Raw genomic sequence first — 20,012 nt, 5'->3', positions numbered from 1 at the left:
GGCTCTGAACGCAACGCGAGTTTATGGAGCCGCATGGATAACATAACCTGGTTTTCCCAGCACACGGATCCATGGCCGTACTCCAGCTAATCCGGTGTATGTCTTTACATGCCATGGCTCTTAGCGCGTTATCCTCTTTCCCAGTGTGCAGCAGGGAAAAAAAAAGTCCATTTATCTTACAGTGCAGACAACTGGAAACCCCCTGGCACCTAACTACATGTGGCAGAGCTGGGGCACCTCTCCTCCACACCGAAGGGCACGTTTCACCCTGGCCGTGATGAGCCTGCACCGTTTCCCACCCAAGCTGGACCCGATTTTCCCGTTCACCGCTGTAATGAAGTTGCAGTCAAAATGGGATGGTTCAGAGAAACAAAGATCTTTCTACGTCTCCCTTTTTGATTTAGCACTGTAACTCCTCAGCCTTCGTGAGAACAGTGACCCACACTGAGCTACGAGCTGTCCAGGTGTGCAAGGTGCACACACGCAGCGAGGGCTGTTCAGATACACCAACCCCCGGCCACTTCAAGCAGTGGCACCACTGGCACTTCCCTGCCAGGGAGCTTCAAAGCCCAGTGGTGCACACTGGGGCTGGAGAGGACTCGGCTTCTCTCATGAACAGCTCAGATTCAACAGCCAAGGGTTTAGATCCAAATCTCTTACCCTTAACTCTCACTTCTCTGCTTGCCTCAACCCTCCCCGCTCTCAGCTCTGCCCCATGCCACGTACATCATTGCTCCCCACTCTGCTGCAGTCAAGGCTGATGAGCAGAGATCTGCTTCTGCAGCAGAGCGATATAATCTCTCTCATTTGGGCTTAAATGGATTATAAAGCGATGACAAGATCAGCTCTGCTATCAGATCAAAGTAATGTCTCAGGAAGGGTGTTCATTGAAAGAAGGATGCAGGAATACATCTTAAAAAGTGAGAAAATGGGAACTCAGCCCGTGTGCAGCAGTCTCCTCCCGAAGGGGTGCGGAGCCCAGGGGTGACAGGCATCGGTGGCACTGCCGAGGACGTTGCTGGGAGGTGCCGACCCAGGCGGCGAGCGAGTGTGCGCAGAGGCAACCCACACGCTGTCCCCTCACATGAAGTGCGGCTTTTTACAGATGGCTAAACTGCCACAAGAGACATAGCTGAATAAATAGCCAATTATAAAAACGGTTATCCCATCTAACAGACCAACAGGCATGGATTTTGAGCCCCAAAGGGACAATTGGAGCACTAGGACATGAATGCAAGCCACCACAGCTTCACCACTCACTCCTTAACAAAAACCTGCGTTTGACTACAGCCTATCTTCCAGAAAACCATCAAGACAAAGAAAACCCACAACAGTTTATAATATTTTATAGTGATGTTATATTAACCCAGGCATACTAATTATTTCTACAGGAAAGATAAAAATTTGAGTAATTGAGTAAAAATTGAGTAGTCTTTTCTTTCCAACTAGCATTAGATCTGTAATATCAAGTCTGACCAGCATCAGAAAACAAATTTATCACACAAGCTGTTAGAAATGTCTGTGCTTTTGTTTGCTCGTTCTCATGAACCTCAAAGTCCTCCATCTCACACATGACACCCCCCGGAGAGTTAGCTGTGATATACCATTTATGGAGACATCATATGGCTCAGCCTCTTCATAATATCCCTCTGGGGATTCAATCTTGGGGATCGGAGGTTGTTTTGTTTCAGGAATCTGCAGAATAAATAAATAAAAGAAGCATGATTTAACATAAAAACAGATACTTGAAAACAACAGGGCATCCTTTTTATTAGCACAAAAGTGCATCCTAGTGGAGGAGACCTTTTAGATGTGTACACCGGGGTTTTCATGTAAACTGGTTGAGATGACGGGGAAGAAAGAGACTGCTGAGGGTTTCCAGTGTACAGTTAGCTCAAATATAAAGGAGTTCTTTGAAATTACTGTATAATTGTGTCATAAATATTATCTTTTTTAATTTTGCTGAAAGCCCTGGGAAGATCAGCTCATGCATTTCCTCAAACGCAGCAATTGCAACCCATTGGCCTTATCGTGAACTGGGACTTCTGCCTGCTGCACCAGCCCCCCCTAAGCTGCTCATCCTAACTGGGAATGATCCTCTGCGCTATTGATTATCGTAACAGGGAACCAGAAGGGCGGACATTCGGTGCAATCCTGGCTTTACACTGAAAAGCGTAGCCTGAACAGTCACTGGCCGTGTTTCCAAGTGTCTGACTGATAGCAAACCAACAGCTAAAAGTCTCTGCTTTAGGAACTATATCAGGAATCTTTAATTGTGCTCTGAGCAAAAAATGAAGGAAATGGATAAACAACTGATGGAAAATAAGTCTTTGAGAAGAGTCCAACTGCTGGAAAATCCCTGTGGTGCCTGCCAAACCCCTCCCTAAACACAAGCAAGGGCTGGCAGGAAAAACAGTGCCTTGATCCTTTAGAAATACCAACACATGAGGGGAAAAAAAAAAAAAAGGAAGCTAAGAAACAAACTTTTTACTTTTCAAGTAATTCACATGGCTGTTGAACGTGAGACAGTGGAGCCGGAGATCAGAGTAGGATAAGCGCATAGCTTATGCTCTTCCCAAAATATGTGGCATCCCATCTCCCATCATGACCTGACAGTAGCATCCCCCCGTTCCCCAGTGAGGTGCCCCCTCCCCTCGCCCAGGTCAAACCACCCCGGTCATCTGACAACAGTATGCTCTGGCTCACACCGCTTCAACGGGCTTCTGACTGAGACCTGCGCAAACCCTGGGTAGGATGTTCAGTGTGCGCAGGGCTAAAGCCCCACTCCTCCCAGGAGGACAGGCAGAAGAGCAGGTCTCTCTCTGCAGAGACAGCAATGTTGAAGGTCATGGATCATGCACAGTCCTTCACGCCAGCCCATGTGATTGCTCCTGGTGGCCTGGAGGAGAGGGGCCAGCTGGGCACCAGCACTGCAGAGCAGTCTAGGGCAGGATCAGTCCCTTTGCAGGTCACGCCAGGTCATCATCCAATGCAGGTTCAAAGCTGTTCATGCTGCCCTGGATATTTCCACCAACAGGTACTGCTGCCCAGAAGTAGAAAGGAAGCTTTGAAGGAAAAGATGTTCTGGCCAGCAACTGCCTACAAAGGGGGATGCCGCTGAGCCTGTGGGAGCTAGGTACCCTGACCACACTGGCCAAAATCACGCGTCTCTGCTCCCACGTGGGCAAGCTGCACATGGCTCCGCCAACCTCACAAACTTCTCAAGTGTCTTGGATGAAAACTCCTTCCTAGGTCGGTTTGCCAGATGCTGCGAGCAGGCTCTGAGCTTGCTTTCCAGAGCCACACAGGACACACTGCTGGAAACCACTTGCCTCCAAATGCTTAAAGGTTTAGGAACTTATCCTAATGTGTAAAGTTAAAGAAATAAAAACAAACCCAGCCACTCCAAAGCTTTACTTAATCCCTTCCCTGGCCGGGGAATGTGTCTGCAATTGCCATCTGTAGTGGCCTCCTGCGTGTAGCCAGCTCACATTGTGCTACGACCATAAACAAATTGCCTACACAAAGAAACGCTGTGGGTTTATTTGACACTGTCCCACAAGTGCCAGGGAAGGAGGCGGGGGGGAAAGGGGCTGCTCTGTTTTGTTTCCTACGGACAATGGAAGCCAACAGAGATTAGGTGGGACTGCACCTCAGCTGCCCCAGGAGTTATTTTTTTCTCGTCTCTTTCCCTAAAGGCGCCGAGTTATTTTGTCTCTAGCTTAAGTCAAAGAGCACATGCTGCGTTATCTAACCCAGGCTGGTCCTCGCAGAACATTTGCCTGTTGCATTATGGCACAATGGAGCATGCAAATAAAACCACCTTGGGCATCCGCACTGCATGACTTTCTCAGTGGACGGCTGCGGAAAGCAGCAGAGCTGCCAGGGCAACCGCAGATGAAAGGTCACCGATGTCTGAGCCACAGCCCGTGGGACTCATTGTTTAAAGGTTGCTTTGGGACAAATCCAAAGAAATTAGTGGGATCCAGCTGGACCACCCCTACTGGGTTGCCCATGGACTGCTGGTGTCAGTGAATACCAGGGACAATCTGCTGTGCAGAGCTTTATCACCAAGTTTCTCCTGTGCCTCAAAAGGCAAGCGTAGAGCAACACCACAGGGTGCCTTAACATCACCAAACCACAGAAAACTCCAGAGAGCTCAAATAGATATATTCTGAGGTCCTCTCCTAACCTCCCCGTTTCTGTGTAAGGAGTTGTGCTCTCTCCTCCACCACCCAGATGGCCATGGCTCCTGCCCGCGCCAGGAGCAACAAACACGGACAGAGAAGATTCATGTCTCCGCAGCAGCAATTTCCACACACTAACTGGGACCACATTAAAGCTCTCCCCAGCCCCACTCCTTGAAGTATGCTCAGATATCTTTGCTGCCAACAGCTCACTGACACTCAGATGCTCCCAGTGAGGAGGTACTTGATTGCTTTACCCAAAGGAGGTTAGCTCCAGTGGTAAGCAGGTGGGAGAAGGTAGTTCCCAGCACAGGCCTGGGAGAAGACAGATAGCTTAGATACCTTTCTCGGCTAACATCCAAGACTGTTCTTTTCCAAGACTGTAGCGAGGTGGGGGTCAGTCTCTTCTCCCTAGTAACAAGTGATAGGACAAGAGGAAACGGCCTCAGGCTGTGCCAGGGGAGGTTTAGGTTGGATATTAGGAAAAACTTCTTCACGGAAAGGGCAGTCAGGCACTGGCACAGGCTGCCCAGGGAAGTGGTGGAGTCTCCATCCCTGGAGGTATTTAAAAGACGGGTAGATGTGGTGCTTGAGGACATGGTTTAGTGGTGGACTTGGCAGTGCTAGGTTAACAGCTGGACTCGATGATCTTAAGGGTCTTTTCCAACCTTAACGATTCTATGATTCTATAACTTCCCGATTGCCCTATCAGAAAGCTGGGCTGCACCAAGCATAAGCAGAGATGCCTTGGAAACACCTAGCTGCTGCTTCCCTGGTCATGCCTTCATTCCACCACACCACCATGCTCCTGCCCACCTCCCTGCCATGGCCATCACCCCCTCTGGCTTTGAGAAACCCAAAGCCAAACAGCAATTCCTGCCCCGGTCGCTGCTCCCAGGCGACTTTCCCTGGCCCGCTGTGTGGGCAGAGCCCCCCGGGGCTGGAGCAGCTCCCAGCAGGCAACCGTGCTGCGTCCGAGGGTTTGCCGGCTGCATCCTGTCCTACCCCCTCGTTTTCCCAGCTCCTCCAGCTAACTCCAGCTGAGCCACACAGCCCCACGGGCAGAAGTCCTGGGGCCTCACCCCGTGTCCTTCTTCCCGGGAAAGGAGCAGATGATCCTCCGTGGTTGATGGACGCACCACCCTGTCCTCCTCCACACCTCCCCCTCCTCTCCATGCACGCTCCCTGCTCTCCTTTCCTTTCACATCCCAAAATCCCAGCTACAGCGATTCCCACATCCGATCAACCACCAGACAGCAACATCCGGGGTCTCGAGGATGACCCGTGTCTCTCGAGGACAGCCAGGCTGGCTTGCTGGCACGGAGACAAAATCCCACTGAAAGCTGATGGTGTTGAACTGGACCCTGGCTATATCTATAACTGGACCCTGACCAGATTTATAGCTGCCCTATGGAAAAACCTACAGCGCTGGCAACTCCTCCTCACAGACCTGCGCCCTGTACAACCAGCGTAATGCCTGGCACGTTTGCCTGATGCACAGACAACACCAGCCGCTTCAGCTGGAAGCAAACCTGATCTTCTCTGCTAACAGTCAAACCGTACAAGGTTCTGCCGGCGAGGGAGCTGAAGGATTTCTGGCTTTTGTAAGTTCATGCCAGCAGCCCAGGCACAGCTGCTTTATAACTTGGAGATTTCCTAAGCAACACTTGCGAGCCAACCTCACCTTTGTTTCTTTGGAAAACCTCAATTCTTTTCATTCTTTGAGCCTGGATTGCCATGCGGTGGGTGTGGGTTTCCCTGGCAGGCAACACAGCCTGTTTTGCACAGTGCTCCTGCACACGCACGGGAAGCCCAAGGCTCCCACAGCTGCCTGCTCCCTCTGTGCACGAGCTTTGGGAACCACAGGGGTTTCTGGATGCCCAGCTGCCCCGGAGCACGGCCACCCTGCCTGGGCCACCAGCCGCACGCTGACCTGTGGCGTTTGTAAAGACCAAACGTATAGCTGGAAACCTGTACAACAGGTAGCCCCCTAGTTAAATATTTTAAATTTTCTTTTTATTTTTTTAAATAAAGCTCGCCAGGACTATTTGTCTCACTAAAATACATGGGCAGAGGTCTCTCCGATTACCCGTGCTGCACCGTACACAACAGAAGTGAAGCCTGCGGGGTTCAGATCCCCAGGCTGAGGGCTAGGCAGTGAGAAGCAAAGGATTTGCAAAACATACCTTTGGAGGAGGGAGGTCCGGCAGGCTCTTCTGAGGAGGGGATGAATGCAGTCCTGAGTCTCCATTGGTCAAGGAGTTTCTCCGATCCAGCGCTGCAAGCCAGAAACACAATTATATCGCTGACATGTGGCATTTCCCAGCAAAGCACTCGCTACCCGGGGCCGTGCAGGAACAGCGAGGTGCTATTTCGGTAGGAAGCAGAGTGGCAATTACAGGCAGAGCTGCAGGGCCACCATGTCATTTCAGGCCGTACCCAGGAATGCAGCACTAGGAGACCCAGAAAAAGAGTTGGCCTCTGGTTTTTGAACATGTTTTTCATTCTAGAGGGAAACTGTGAAGCCCAGACTTGCTGCTGAAACTTTAAAGGGTCTTGAGAAGCAGCACGGGCAGACACTACACACTTCTGGAAATCCATAGCACTTTAGTCCTTGCTATCTCTGATCCCTGCTGCTGCGAGCAGACAGATCAGTGACCGTCCCCATCTCTGCTGTCTTTCCAGAAAGCTGGAACTAATACCACCCTGCTCCCAGAGCAAACTGCAGAAGTTGCTGCCTAGCAGTTTATCAAAGCCAGCCGAGAACAGTAATTTAATCACTATTGAAGGAAGAGTTGCTCTTGAAGCAGCCCAGGCCAAACATGTGAAAGGGCATATGGCAGCAGAACTGCTCCAGGCGATCTGTGTCTGCCTCTGGAAAGTCAGATTTTCCAAGCAGCTGGATACAGAGTGATTCAGTAGCTGGAGGGTACATCGAAGGCTCAGAAAACTTCTGTTCAGTCCCTCTTCCCCCACCACAGAACTCCTGGGTGGCCTCAAACAAGTGCCCAAATCCCACGACCTCCAAGACAGTGCAACACAGCAATGCTCAGGAACAAGTGGGAGCAAGGCACCAAATGGCTGAAAAATGAAGGACTTTGAAGACATTATACTGTACGGTGGGGAAGTCCCCTTTTACAGAGAGTCTTTTGCCAAATACTTTGGGAGAAATGAGGCTAAGGTATTCCGATATGGCAAGTCCAGTAAATTAAAAGGGAATTGGGTCCCAAATCTGCAGCGAGCTGATGCTCTAACTCCCTTAGTCACCTGCTGACGCTCCAGCCACGTTCCTCGGGCACGCACAGAAACTGCCGAGGCCTCGCCCAGTGCCCAGCAGCGGTTAGCACTGCACTCAGGAACTTTGCTGCATATTTCTGTGCTTTAAAAATGGAAGCTGGAAACCACATTACTTTGTTCACGTCTGGAGCTCGGAAGCCACGATGACATCTCTGCCCTGCCAGGCTGCGGCCAGCTCCTCGCCCAATGGTGCAAGAGCTCAAAACACATCTCTTGTGAGAAACTGCTCCCTGTGACACAGGTCTCCTGGTCACCAGCACTGGCTAACCTCAGTAAGACAGGAGGACACAGAGACCCATGGATCAACAGACACCAACTCCAAGCAGCTGTTTGCACCTCACAAGCAGGGCTGTGGGATGTCTTGTAAGGTTCAGAGTAAAGCAGGTGAGCCTACGACACAGACTGATCACGGGGAGATCCACCTACCCAAATACCCCATGATTATACTGCCAGAGTCATATCTACAGGCTGCTGTTGGAGGTTGGCCTTTTCTGTAAAGGGCCAAGGAGATGGCACCCTCAGGGCAGAAACCTTCCATCCACAGCAGCTGCTGAGGCCATTGCTGCTTTTGGAAACACCAGAAAAAAGTTCGAGATTTCCTAAAGCCCCAGTGGGCTACTACCCAAGAGGGGATTATCTCCACACTCACAGTTGTCTACACAGTGAACTTTTTAGGGGCCTTTTAGCAGAGAGAAACCGACAGGCCAACTCACGTCCTCCTGCGCCAGGCAGAACCTCCCATGCTCAGCTCCGCAGAAGAGAAATCATTGCAGCAGCAAAAGCCACTGCCAAACCCTTCGCAAGTGGTGGCCATCTGTTCTCGACTCTCTGGCAAACCCAGCAATCATCCTACTGAACCTCACTGTGCCAGGAAAATACTGTTTTCTTTCTGTACCAGCAGGTCCTCCTCCTCCCACCAACCCTGGAGCACGGGATGGAGACCACAGCCTCAGTCCTCACCCTGCTGGAAACTTGCCCACCTCCATGGACACATGCCCATGTACTCCAGTCGAGGAGCAGGGCAGGATGTGATGGAGCTTTGCTTTTCAGGCTTTGTGCAGGAAGAACCACCCCTTTAACCTTCATCCTGACAAGGCCCCTGGGAGATGTTACAGGGTTTTCTGTTCTGAGGTTGCGGAGGGCAGCTATTGCTGCATCCAGCATGTGGGAACAAGCACCTAATGCACGCTTTCCGTATGGAGAGCCCACACAGCATGTGCTGTACATACCCCTTCCTTCTCCTGCTACACACATCAGCACCACAAATCACAGACTGTTTCCTTATTGAGGTGGGAGGGAAGCAGTATTTTTTCCTAGACAAGCATTAACACTTTGCAGGTGTCTTCTGATAAAGATGTCTCTATAAAGCCTGGAATTTGTAGAGAATTTAGAAGAGGGGAGGAAGAAAAACCGGGCAAGAAGCCTGCTAAAATTCACATCTGTACAAAATGTTATTTATCTGTGCTCTCTGTTCTTTGTAAAAGTGAATCTCTCCTGGTATTTGGGCTAAGAGGACCGCAGTGTGCGCCACCAGAAGCCCTACACTGCACATCAGTCCCACCTCCCAGACCCCTGCACCTCGATCCCTCTACGCTGACTTCTAGAAGAAGATGCCTTCAGCTCACTGAAGAGCCCCGTAGATGTGCATGGTAGAGACTTGCTGCGTTTCTCAAGTAAATGAGATCAAGTAAATGATAGTGCCTTCATCACTCACTGCAGTGAATTCAATTACTGTGTCATAAAAAAGCATCTCAAAAGCAGCGTACTGTTCAGCTTAAATCCTTACTGATGGAATTGGAAGTAGATACAGTGAGCAGTGAAATACGTTTTTTGCAGAAATAGCACATTTTAAGGTTTGGAGGGGGGACTTCTGGAGCTGATGTATTATCACATCAGAAAGCATTTCACCCTGCGCTGCTAGAGCATTCTCGAGCACAGCTGCAGTGATGAAGAAACCCTGCAGGGCATGAGAGGTCCCATTGACCTCAGCCACAAAAGCGTGGTTGCCACATCCCACCAAAGGATTTCGGTGAAACAAAGTGCACAGAGCGGCAGTGAATAAAAGGGGTAACGGGAGCTGCAGGATCACTGGGGATCCATATCACACCCCCTAGCACCAGGGGGTACTAGGGCCCCCTCCGTCTGCTAAATCTGAACCTGCAGGTCCCACTTCTGACCAGGCGGGCACAGACCTCTCCGTGCAGTTACAGATGAAGGATCAGGGCTGTACACCCAGCTGCAGCTATGGCTAAGATCCCATACATGTGTCTCACTGACTTCAGCATTTCCAAATAACTCAGAAGTTTTACTTGGAATAGGGAGGTTGTTGAAAACAGAAAGAGAGAAGCGCTAGGTCCCACAGGGAGCGACTGAGTGGGTAGGCTCATGGCCTTGATAGGGAAAAGTCTGAAATAAAAGAACCAACTCTAAAAATAAATTGTCTGAAATTTGCCTGTCTTTCAGCATGGTGGATCAGCACAAGTCTTGTTTTATCCACCAAAATGAGAACTTATATAAAGAGATGCTTCTGTCGCTGCTCAGCCACCAGGAGCTACCGGGAGGCTGCGCAATCCCGTTATGGAGCATTACAGCATAACCCAGGGGCCCCGTCTGGAGATCACACTGGGCTGCACGCGTAATCTGGGAGGACATCCTGCCTTCAGGGGTGTTTGAAGTTAACCTAAATTCAGCTGCAGGTAGTTTAAAAAACAAAACAAACCAAACAAACAAAAAAACCCCTGCCACAAAACAATAAAATCAAAACAAACAACTCTGGAAATGGAGCTATCCCAAGTATTGGAGGACCAGCATGTCACCAGCAGGCTGCACTGATGCGTCCTCGTCTCATCTATTTAGATCAGAAACTGTGGGGTAGGGTCAGCCTCTAACTACGTGTGTGTTAAGGAGATGCGTGTCAGTCATAACCTCACTCTATGCAATTATCAAAACCAGCCTTTGTGATGAACTTCAAAGAGCAGAGGCATTTTTAGAGAATTATGTTCTTTCCCATGTTACAAATGCAAAATCTAGGAAATCTAAATTGGAAATTAGTATTTTTACCTAGGTTTAATTTCTTGGCTTGCACACCGCAGAACTCTTGCATCCCCCAGGAGATGAAGGTGCTCTGCCCGTGCAGACGGCGAGGCTGCAGGCTGCGCCTGGGAATTTGCCTCACAAGGCTGCGACAACACAGACCCTCCGGGCTAGGACAGAGCAACATGCTAAAGACGACACATGCTTTCAAGGTCTGAGAGAGGTGAAGTGACATATCGTGTGGCCAAAGGAAACATGAGGGCTTCCTTAAATATTTCAGCGACTGGAGCTGCAAGCCTTAGAAGGCAACATTTTTATCCCAAAATAACGCCCTCCAAAGTGCTACTTCCAGGAATAACCTCACAGTGTTGGCAAAGACCATGATTTCCAAAGGAATGTAATGAAAATGGCAGTCCTTCCACACCATCAACTGCCTCGTCTCTCAGAGCTGCCAGAGGGGCCTCCACTAGTCCCAGTAAAGCAAGGCCCTAGCCACATGTACCTTCGTTGTCCCGTTAGATATGAGACAACCATTAATCTTCAGGTCCCTTACCTTTGTCTTGTTTCTCCTGGTCACCCTGCTGTTTATGGATGGTCACTTTGTTCATATAAATATATTCCTCATCGCCACCTGCAACCAAAGGGAAAAGTGAACTCCTTACCCGCCCGCTGCTTTCACATTGCTAAGTTTTTCCACAAAGACAGATGTAAAAAGTGTCTCTGCCGAGTACATTTTGGGGAGAGAATATTGGTTGAGGCAATGTGCAGAAAAAACCCCAAGCAATAATAAAAAGCAGAAAAATTAAATGCTTTAGAGTCAGGAAATTCCATAAGTTAAAATTTCTACTTAAACATTAACTTGGCCAAACAGTACATCCTGTATATCTTACAAAGTGGATTAAATAAACTTAAGATTTAATAAGGAAAACAGAAAGTATCAGGAATCTTGGGAATCCTCTGCTTGTAAAGCTGGACACATAACTGTAGTAATTTTATATAAACAATTAGAGGTCACTGAAAAAATAATTTCCGTTTCATTTTCTCCTCCTAATTTTCATGTCTCCCCTTCCCACCAGCCTCCAATGTTGCTTCCAGACCCCACAGCAGTTCCCACAAGAGCCCACCGCCCCATCCTCAGTTTTCCTTGCCCGTACCACTGGACTTGGTGCAGACCCGCAGGAGGTCGGAGAGGAAGCTCTTCTTCACAACGGCAGTGCTGCTCAAGTTCTCCTTGTCCAGTATCTGCAGAAAATCTTCAAGTTCTATGAGGAGCTGCTCGAGAGCTACAACAGCAACACAGACAACTGTTGGCAAAGCAGTTGGGTGGCATTTCAAAAGAGGACATACATTAATTCTGAATTTTCTGAGATCCTCTGCATTTTTCTGCCCAGGAATAATTCGTATTTAGTTTTCCAGCTTGAACCCTCCCTCTAGTTTTGAAAAGAAAACGGGTCCCAAAACCAAAAAGGCTCCAACTTCCCTTAGTCTGTTCATACACCAGTAAAATCCCATGGAAATATCCATTCTTCTTCCTATAGGACTTTTTGCTTAAGAGGGGAAAAAGCCTGGAAGGATTTTGAGCATTAGGGATGAGATTACACAAAAGCAGCTAGCAAGATCTTGACTCTTGAATCTTGAGTCCTGGCAAAACATCATTCAAACCTCATCTGGATTTAGATCTACCAAAGACACTGCTTTCTGGTTCCTCTTTCCAAGACTCCTCCTTATTTCTCTGTCTGTAATGATTTAAAAACATTTATATGTGTGTCCTTAAAAAAGACAAAAAAAAAAAAAGAAAAAAGCGCATACATAATTCAGTAACTTCTCAAGCCGTCTTGCTTGGGTGGTGACCACAGAGATTATTGTACGACGTAGAACTGAAGACTCAAGACTGAGCAGCATCTCAGAGACCCTCAGGAAAACCCGCCGTACCAAAGACATCCCTGAATACCCACAACAACCAACTGGGACCCGCCGCTCCTCAGCACTGACGGCTCAGCCAGGCCAATAGGTTTGTTTTCCTTCCGAGGAGGTGCTACTCGGCCCTGCCACTGACAAATCACTTCTCTGACAGGGCTCACGCTGAAGCAACAGGCGTTTAATCGCTTGCTTTTGTTCACGCCAAAGTTTATCATGGCCTAATTAGCAGCAGTGGCAGGAGCCTGTTCCAGGGAGGAAATAACAGAGTATTATGTGGAGAGAGGAAGCGCTGTGCAAGAATGACAGCGTGTGGGAAAAGCATGGAAAACGCAGCTGGGGCCATTCCTCCCCTTTGGAGGCTTCCCCGCTACCCCACTCCATTGCTCCCCGATGCTAAGGAGCTGCGGGGGAGATGGGCAGCAAAGCTTGGGTTTGCCACCGCCAGGCTGCAAACCAGGCTGTGACTCCTCAGCATACCACCAAGGAACGTGACATATGGATAATTTAACTGGGGCAACGCTCCCTTCGCTTTACTTACAGCATTTCCATGCTGTGTGTTCCCATGGCACCCCCGTGAGTCACAGTACACACCAATGAACCGAAGTGTTAATATTTTGGTTTCATAGGGCAAAACATAGGAAGCATATCTACTTTAAGTGCTATCACCTCCAAGGTCACAAAGAACATTTGTATAAGACCAGGAGACAGCCATCACCTTCTTGCTCCCTCATCTTTAGCCACCAGGCGACCCTTCCTCAGGTGAATACATGTTAGAATATTGATAAATAAAGCATAAATTACACTGTAAAGGTTTATGTTGCTGGCCATTAATTGAAAACCATGCTACTGCTCTCAAACGGTATTAATCTTCACTAGCTTGACTGTAAAACAGTCTGTAATGACTCCAGATCAATCAATAATGGCTCCAGAGGAGACTACCAACTGGTAGTTCTTCACACTTCATTTTATACCCTCTATGCCCAATTAATTCTCTTCTCATCTGATTTAGGACCAGTATGGAGTAGAAAAGACCTGTATCATGCTGTGTTAACTTGAATGGTTTTGCTAGCTGCTGTTTTGCCCAGCTATAAGCCATTGCAATCCAGAGAAAGCAAGAATCACTTCAAGAAACAACAGCATTTTTCAGAAACGGTAAGGAAAGAGGTAGTATATTAGATGTCACTGCTATCATCAAATAATGAACTGTGAGTGTTTGGTGTCAAGCTTCAAGGACCCTGCTCCTTCAAAGTTTAAGGAAACTCCACCAGCGTAAATCACAGCCTTGCTGTGCTCACTCATCTGCTTCAGTGGCCCACTCCAGAAAATTTAAATTGAGGTCAGTTCCTTCTGGTCAGGCCTAAATATATGTTCCTCTTAGTTTGTCCTAGTGGACAGGACATTTATGTGTCAGGGATAGTATCAGAAGAAACACAGCACAAAAAATACCTAATTTGAAGCTTCAGAAGCAGATCAGCTCCCAACAGCTGCCCGCATGGAAGTCACGATACCACAGGGGGTATAATTCCCATTCCCTCCTCCACCCCCATGACTGCAGAAAATGACTTTATTCTTCTCCCAGGCATACACAGCTAGCACACACACAGGGCTCAGCTCTTATGAATAGCGCAGCCCATACAGTAGGTTACATTTTCCAGCCCACCAAAGCTGAATTCAGGCTTCTAGTGACTCAAAGCAACTCATTTAGGACGTGATCCTGGGGCCACAGAGGTCAGTGGAAAGACTCTGTCAGACTTCAATGGGACAATGGGTTCAGACTTCAGGGACTCAAGAGAGATTCATTTCGCTCTTCTTCAGCAAGAAGCAGCATGTAAACCATCTGCTTCTATGCAAGTATGTCTTTGATCTCAGTTGGACATTCCCAATCCAAACCTGATACCTGCAAAAATAAACTGCCATTGAAATGAACATGACCATTCATTCTCTCATATCAGGAGAACAAGCTAATAATTCCCATTCCTGGAGTAAGAAGAATTAATACGATGGGGGTCTATAAGATCCTCTGCACAAGCAAGAATCGCAGCAGGTCTCAGCAGGTGAATAGGACTAAAAAGAGCTGAGAGCCTATGTACATCAAGCCATCTCAGGACTTTGAATGCTGGAAACCACTGCCTGGTCTCGGCTAAAGACCTCTCATGCTGTGGTGATGATGTATTGAACATGCTCACGGCAAAACCAGGTTGGTGGTTATCCTAAGCAGCCTGAAACAAATGTCTCTCCCTCCAAGCTGCATTGTTTTGCTCTCCTTATCTTAGCAGTTTAGAAATTAGAGCACATAAAGAGATGATTCCTGTGGCTAGGTTTGCTCTGCAGGGCAATAGTTACAGGTGCAAGGAACTCATTTGCAAAAATCAAATGGCTGTGAGCAGCAGGATGAGAGATCAGAAGTAGAGAGAAGCCCAAGTCACAAGGCAGTGAAATTCTCATAGATGCTTTTGAGAAACCTCCTTCCACAGCTACATTACTCTTGTCAACTCTTGTAGCACTTCTTGAACCCCCAGTTACAATGAGACTCAAGTAACCTTTCTGGCACCATCTCAAAAACTTCCATAGCACTTTGAAAAATTCAGCCTGCTTCATGGAAAACAGGGGATTACCTCTAAGGTTAAGATTGGCCCAGAAGAATTAAAAGACTTAGCCAAGGTCACTGTCATTACCTCTACTAAATCCAGTCCTCCCAAGGCCCAGGATATGACCTACTCCATCTCCTTGCAAAGCACGGCCACACATATGGGCCGTTAGATAGTGCAGCACAGCTCAGATCATGCTGCTCTTCTCCACAGGTATCAGTCACTGGATAAAACCATAAGGATTTTGCAACTTGTGATGAAGAGTGGTGTCGGATCATCATAGCCAATAGAAAACCTGGCTGATTTGCATCTGCAATGAGTGGATGATCATCACTGAAAGGACTGAATTTTAAAGTGTATATAAATATCACGTCTTTACTGATGTAATAAGGACTTACAGGGGGTTACAACCAGAACTACCAGCTCCTCTTGCATGCACTTAAGTGGAGGATGAGAGATGTTCTCCCTCCTTTTACTCCAAGACAACACAACCTTTTTTACAGTAACTCCTGGGCAGCCCACTGACCAGAGTAGACTCTCTCTGTTTAAAGGTTGCAACTTTGGTTGCAGCAATAAGCAAAGAATTGCTTGAAACACAACTTATCTGGTTCAACAGCAATTCAGTGGCAGCAGGACAGCACTGAAAAGGGCTTCTTTTGGCAGGAGCCTATAGCCTTTCTTTGCAGACAGAAAGTCTCTTGCATTGCAGCAGTGTCTATCCTAGTTCATGTGAAGCTAGAGCCAAAAATGCAGCAGCTTGCAAAGCCCCCATTGAGGAAGCACATTCCTTGCAAAAGAGCTGCCAATTTTGCCTGACACCAAGGTCACTGAAAGGTAAATGACCATTAAACTGGATTATAAAAGCCATTCCTACCAATAACCACTGATCTTTGTCATTTTGCTACAATAACAACCTATGTCTACATCTAATTGCTTCATGTCTTGGCCTTATGAGGAAATGGAAAGACAGGCTCAGAATGAACTTTCATGCAAGTGTTTTAGTAACCACTGGGCAGGATTATATTAGACTATTTAATCTAAATTCAATTATTTATTTTATCAAGGTAGAGGGGCCTCAGCCACTGGACGAAGAACTGTAATAAGATACACACTAAAAGACAAACTCTTTCCTCTACTGAGATGGGAGGATAAGGAGGATCATTTGCTAACAGGAAACTAAAGCATAGAGAGATTAAGCGATATGTCCAAGGATACGGGCGTATTCTCCAGCAGATCAGGAATACAACCTCGTTTTCCCGTGTCCCAGACTGCAGCTCTGACTCCCAAACCACCCTTCCTTGGACCCCAAAGCACTGGGAGATTTCCCACCCTCCTGCCAAAAGCAGGAGCTGAGCTGGGTACTTTTGGCTTTACTCCTGCTACGAGGGGCTGGGCTAAGCTGCTGGCAAACAGCACTGATTCAGACACCCGGTAAATACCTGCAACCTGTGACATGCCTAGCTTTTCGCTTCAAAAGCCTTGGAAAGTCCAGAGATAGTGAAACTGATAGCTGCATTCTGATTTATGTCAGCGTCAGAGGCCACAGGAGCTGAGGGGTTCCCGAGGGACACCTCGAGGTACCCGCGCATCCCCAGCCTCCCTGGAGAGCCTCCTCCATGCTGTACATCCCATGGCAGCCTTTTGGCCCCCATTTCCCATTGACCAGCCCTGGGATTCCCCAGGGGCTGCTCTGGCAGAAAGCAGTTCCTTTCTTGCCCTGGTTTCTTTTTTCCTTCACTGCATAAAATCAATAGGGCAGCTGACAAGCGTGCAGAGAGGACAGGAGGGTACAGAGACAGCATTCAGGCTGCTGAATAGCGAGTGCTGTCAGCGGAGCAGGAGGACCCATCCCGGGCCTCCTCGGCTAATTTGGAGTCTTACAGTAACAGTCGGCCTTTCCAAGAGGGAAAAGTCACCCACGACGACAGCTAGAGAAGGCCATTCTCCCCAGCTGTGAGGAAAGGCAGATGTGTGGATAGTGACAGCTGTAACAGCTGGATGACCCCCAACATAGGGCCACCTTCCAAAACAGCAAAGCGGATCCTTCCTCAGGCAAACCGACCCTCCTCATCCTGCTGGCTTCAGCGTCTTGCAGAGGAGCAGTGGGGAAAAACTTAGAGCAATATGTTGCCCCTTCTGCAGCGGTTACGGCTCCTCTGCCCTGCTCTGAATGCTGCTGGCTTCAGCGCCGGCAGGCAACGTAATGCGAGGAAGGACACGTGGTGAATGGCTCGCCAAAATACAGCACCAGGAATAAGTGACATCTCTGTTCAACCCTAAGAGGCTGCTCCTCTGAAATGCATCCCCACCACACTGAAACCCCACCAGCATTCACCCAGGGTGATGAGCAGAAAAAAAAGCAGACAAGTGTGGACTAAAGTCTACCAGCTTGGTTTTGATCATCAGAAACCAGGCTTTACTTCCCACACTTGCACTTGCAATGACTGGCCAGCCTTCCTTCTTCTAGCTTTTCATGGGAAAACAATAAAAAGCCCAGCCCAGTGTTGGCCAGTTGAAACTCCTCCATTTTTTCCACAGAAGAGTGTCATAAATATTTGTAGAAAAAAGCCTCCCCACAGCAAAATGGGAAGTGCTGTGTTTACAAAAGGGGGAAAAATAAATAATAAAAAAGACAAAACACCAAGCTTCTAGTAAACAGTGACCTTTCTCATTATAGAACCACTGCTAGATTAAACAAAATAGAAAGCAAAATGCACATGACCAAGGCAAGCTAAAATTCCTCAGAATAAGAAAGTTGTAAAATTGGAGAACTCCTATCATAGCTTCCCTGTTAAGCCAGACAAGTGTCAGACAGTTATGACCACTGTCACAAAAGCTGTCTGATTTTCAGATATAATGAGTGCTCACAAGGAAGAAAAAGAAAAAAACCCACCCAGACTGCTTCTATTGATGTACCTCAAATCCAGTACCGCCTGGCTACACACTCACGTTGGGAGCATTAGGCTCCTCTTTGTTGCAAAGTATGAATCATGGAAGGAGAGAGGCAAACAATGCGTCTCGTTGGTGTGGGCTGTGAACTGCGCAGATGAACCCGAGCGGCTCTGCGTGGGCTGCTCTGGAAGTTCGAACAAGACTCGTATTGAGAAGCGGCAGCTCTAACCTAGGAACTCTGAACTTTAACAAAACAGCAGCAGAAAATGCACACAAAGCTTTTTTTCAGTTAGCTGAGCAAACAGACTTCTCTTCCCTCTGCTGGAAGGTGGGAAACGGCATCCAAGAAAAATTAAGAAAAAAAAAAAGGAGGAGAGAAGAGAAGCAAAACATGAAAATTACTGTGTTGTAAGGAGTTTTTACTGAGCAGTCTTGTATTTTAGTGACATATTGCTTTATTATATGCAATAGAGGGTATTTGCATGACGTCTTTCTTTGCAAAGGGTCTCAGTCTTTCCATGACAGCGCAACTGGTGAGTCACTGGAGGGCTCACCCCAGCAAACAGATTTGTTGGATGACATCTGAAAGGAGCCAGCATCTCTTCCCTTTGTAGCATGTCATATTAGCGGAGTGCCCATCAAGCTCAGAAGATCCCCAAAGCTTTACTAGGCTACAGAGAGCAGGTCTGTGCTCAGGAGCTTAGCAATGCACACAGCATCAGCAAATGGGGACATATCACAAAGCACCATGGAAAACCATGCTGGGACCCGGGGTTGATTGGACTGTCACCCTGAGAAGTGCTGCCTCCTCGCGTGGGGGGACCAGGTCACATATCACTTGTGCAAGACGGTAACTCCTGCTGGGGCAGAACCGAGCTAGGAAAACATCAGGGAAGCAAGTAAAACATCAGCGCGGTAGCCAAGAGCGTAAGTAAGGATCAAACCTAATCAAGATAACCGTCAACTAGGAAAATTTAGATCAAGTCAGGCAGGGCAGGATTTTAAAGAGGGTCATCTTTCTAAGGCAAACATCCCCATGAGCAGGCCCTAGAGGGCTCCCTTCCGAGCGGGGATGAAAATAATGCTGACAACCCTTATAAAGTAGAAATCATGTTTGCAGCCAAGGCCCAGAGTTGAATCCTACAGTGGCATGTCAGAGCCGCAATTTCCTCTAAAGCTGCCACCGTTGATTCCCTTCTCCCCCCACAGTCCTTTCTGCTGTTTTTTTCCCTTATTCCTGCAGTTTTCTGCTAAGATTGGTGGTTTTTTTCAGTCTTGAGAAATTTTACTCTCCTCTCCATCCCTCAATCCTTAGAGGACTCTGCATGGCTGACTTCACTGGGGGGGTTGGTGACCACCTGACCTGCAACTTAAAGGGCATGCGTTGTTTGCCGTTGTAATGCATGGCTATATCCAGGAAGGGGCCACTAAGAGGCATCTGATCAAATAGAACAGTTGTTCTCAAGGAAAAAAAAAACAAAGCAAAACAAAAAACTCAACTACATGACACAAACACATGGGGTTCTACCGCTTGAATCCAGTGTGAGGGGCCATCCCGCAGCCACCCACTCAGCCCAGCCTTGTTCTCCTCTGCCTTAACACGGTCTTTGCGCCACAAAGGTGGCAACACGTGCTCCTGCACCTCAGCTCAGGTCTTTGCCAAGTCTCTTTGGTTGGGAAGCATGATTGTAGTCAAAATGCTGTGGCAGACCTTGCATCATCCTTGTTCATCACTCTGCATGGCTACGTCTAGAGGAAAGCACGTTTCCATCCCTCCCTGCATTACAGAATAGCAGCAGAATAGCTGGCACGCTGCTGTCCTAATGCCTGCCAGAGCCCGTGGCCATGGGACCCCTCTCTCCTGTGGAAAAAGGAAGCCTGGGATACCACATTCCCAAAACAGCGACCGGGAAAAATGCAAGGTCCTAACGAGATTAACTATCACAATGATGGTGAACAACAGTCCTGGAACAACACCCCACAGTTTGTACCACTTCAATACAAATAAAGGAGGTTAACTGCCAAAAATATTTGGAGATGGATTTCTTTCTCGCAGGCAAGACACAAATTAAAGGAAGCTGCCAGATACACAGAG

At 48.0% G+C, this 20,012-nt stretch overlaps 1 protein-coding gene across 2 annotated transcripts in view; it reads right to left on the bottom strand.

Annotated features, from left to right (window-relative positions):
- AFAP1L2 (actin filament associated protein 1 like 2) overlaps positions 1-20,012 on the bottom strand; it is a 73,237-nt gene that overhangs the window by 17,351 nt on the left and 35,874 nt on the right. For both annotated transcript variants that reach the window (XM_082308778.1, XM_082308779.1), the window contains exons 2-5: positions 11,672-11,800; positions 11,071-11,148; positions 6,374-6,465; positions 1,605-1,695 (exon numbers count right to left, since the gene is read on the bottom strand). In XM_082308778.1, the coding sequence (XP_082164904.1) occupies positions 1,605-1,695; positions 6,374-6,465; positions 11,071-11,148; positions 11,672-11,800 (390 nt within the window). The remainder of the gene's footprint in view (positions 1-1,604; positions 1,696-6,373; positions 6,466-11,070; positions 11,149-11,671; positions 11,801-20,012) is intronic.

Source organism: Platalea leucorodia, assembly GCF_965183815.1.
Source record: "Platalea leucorodia genome assembly, chromosome: 4".
NCBI classification, from domain to species: domain Eukaryota; kingdom Metazoa; phylum Chordata; class Aves; order Pelecaniformes; family Threskiornithidae; genus Platalea; species Platalea leucorodia.
Note: the sequence above shows the minus strand (reverse complement) of the source record. Positions and strands in the feature narration are given on the sequence as shown.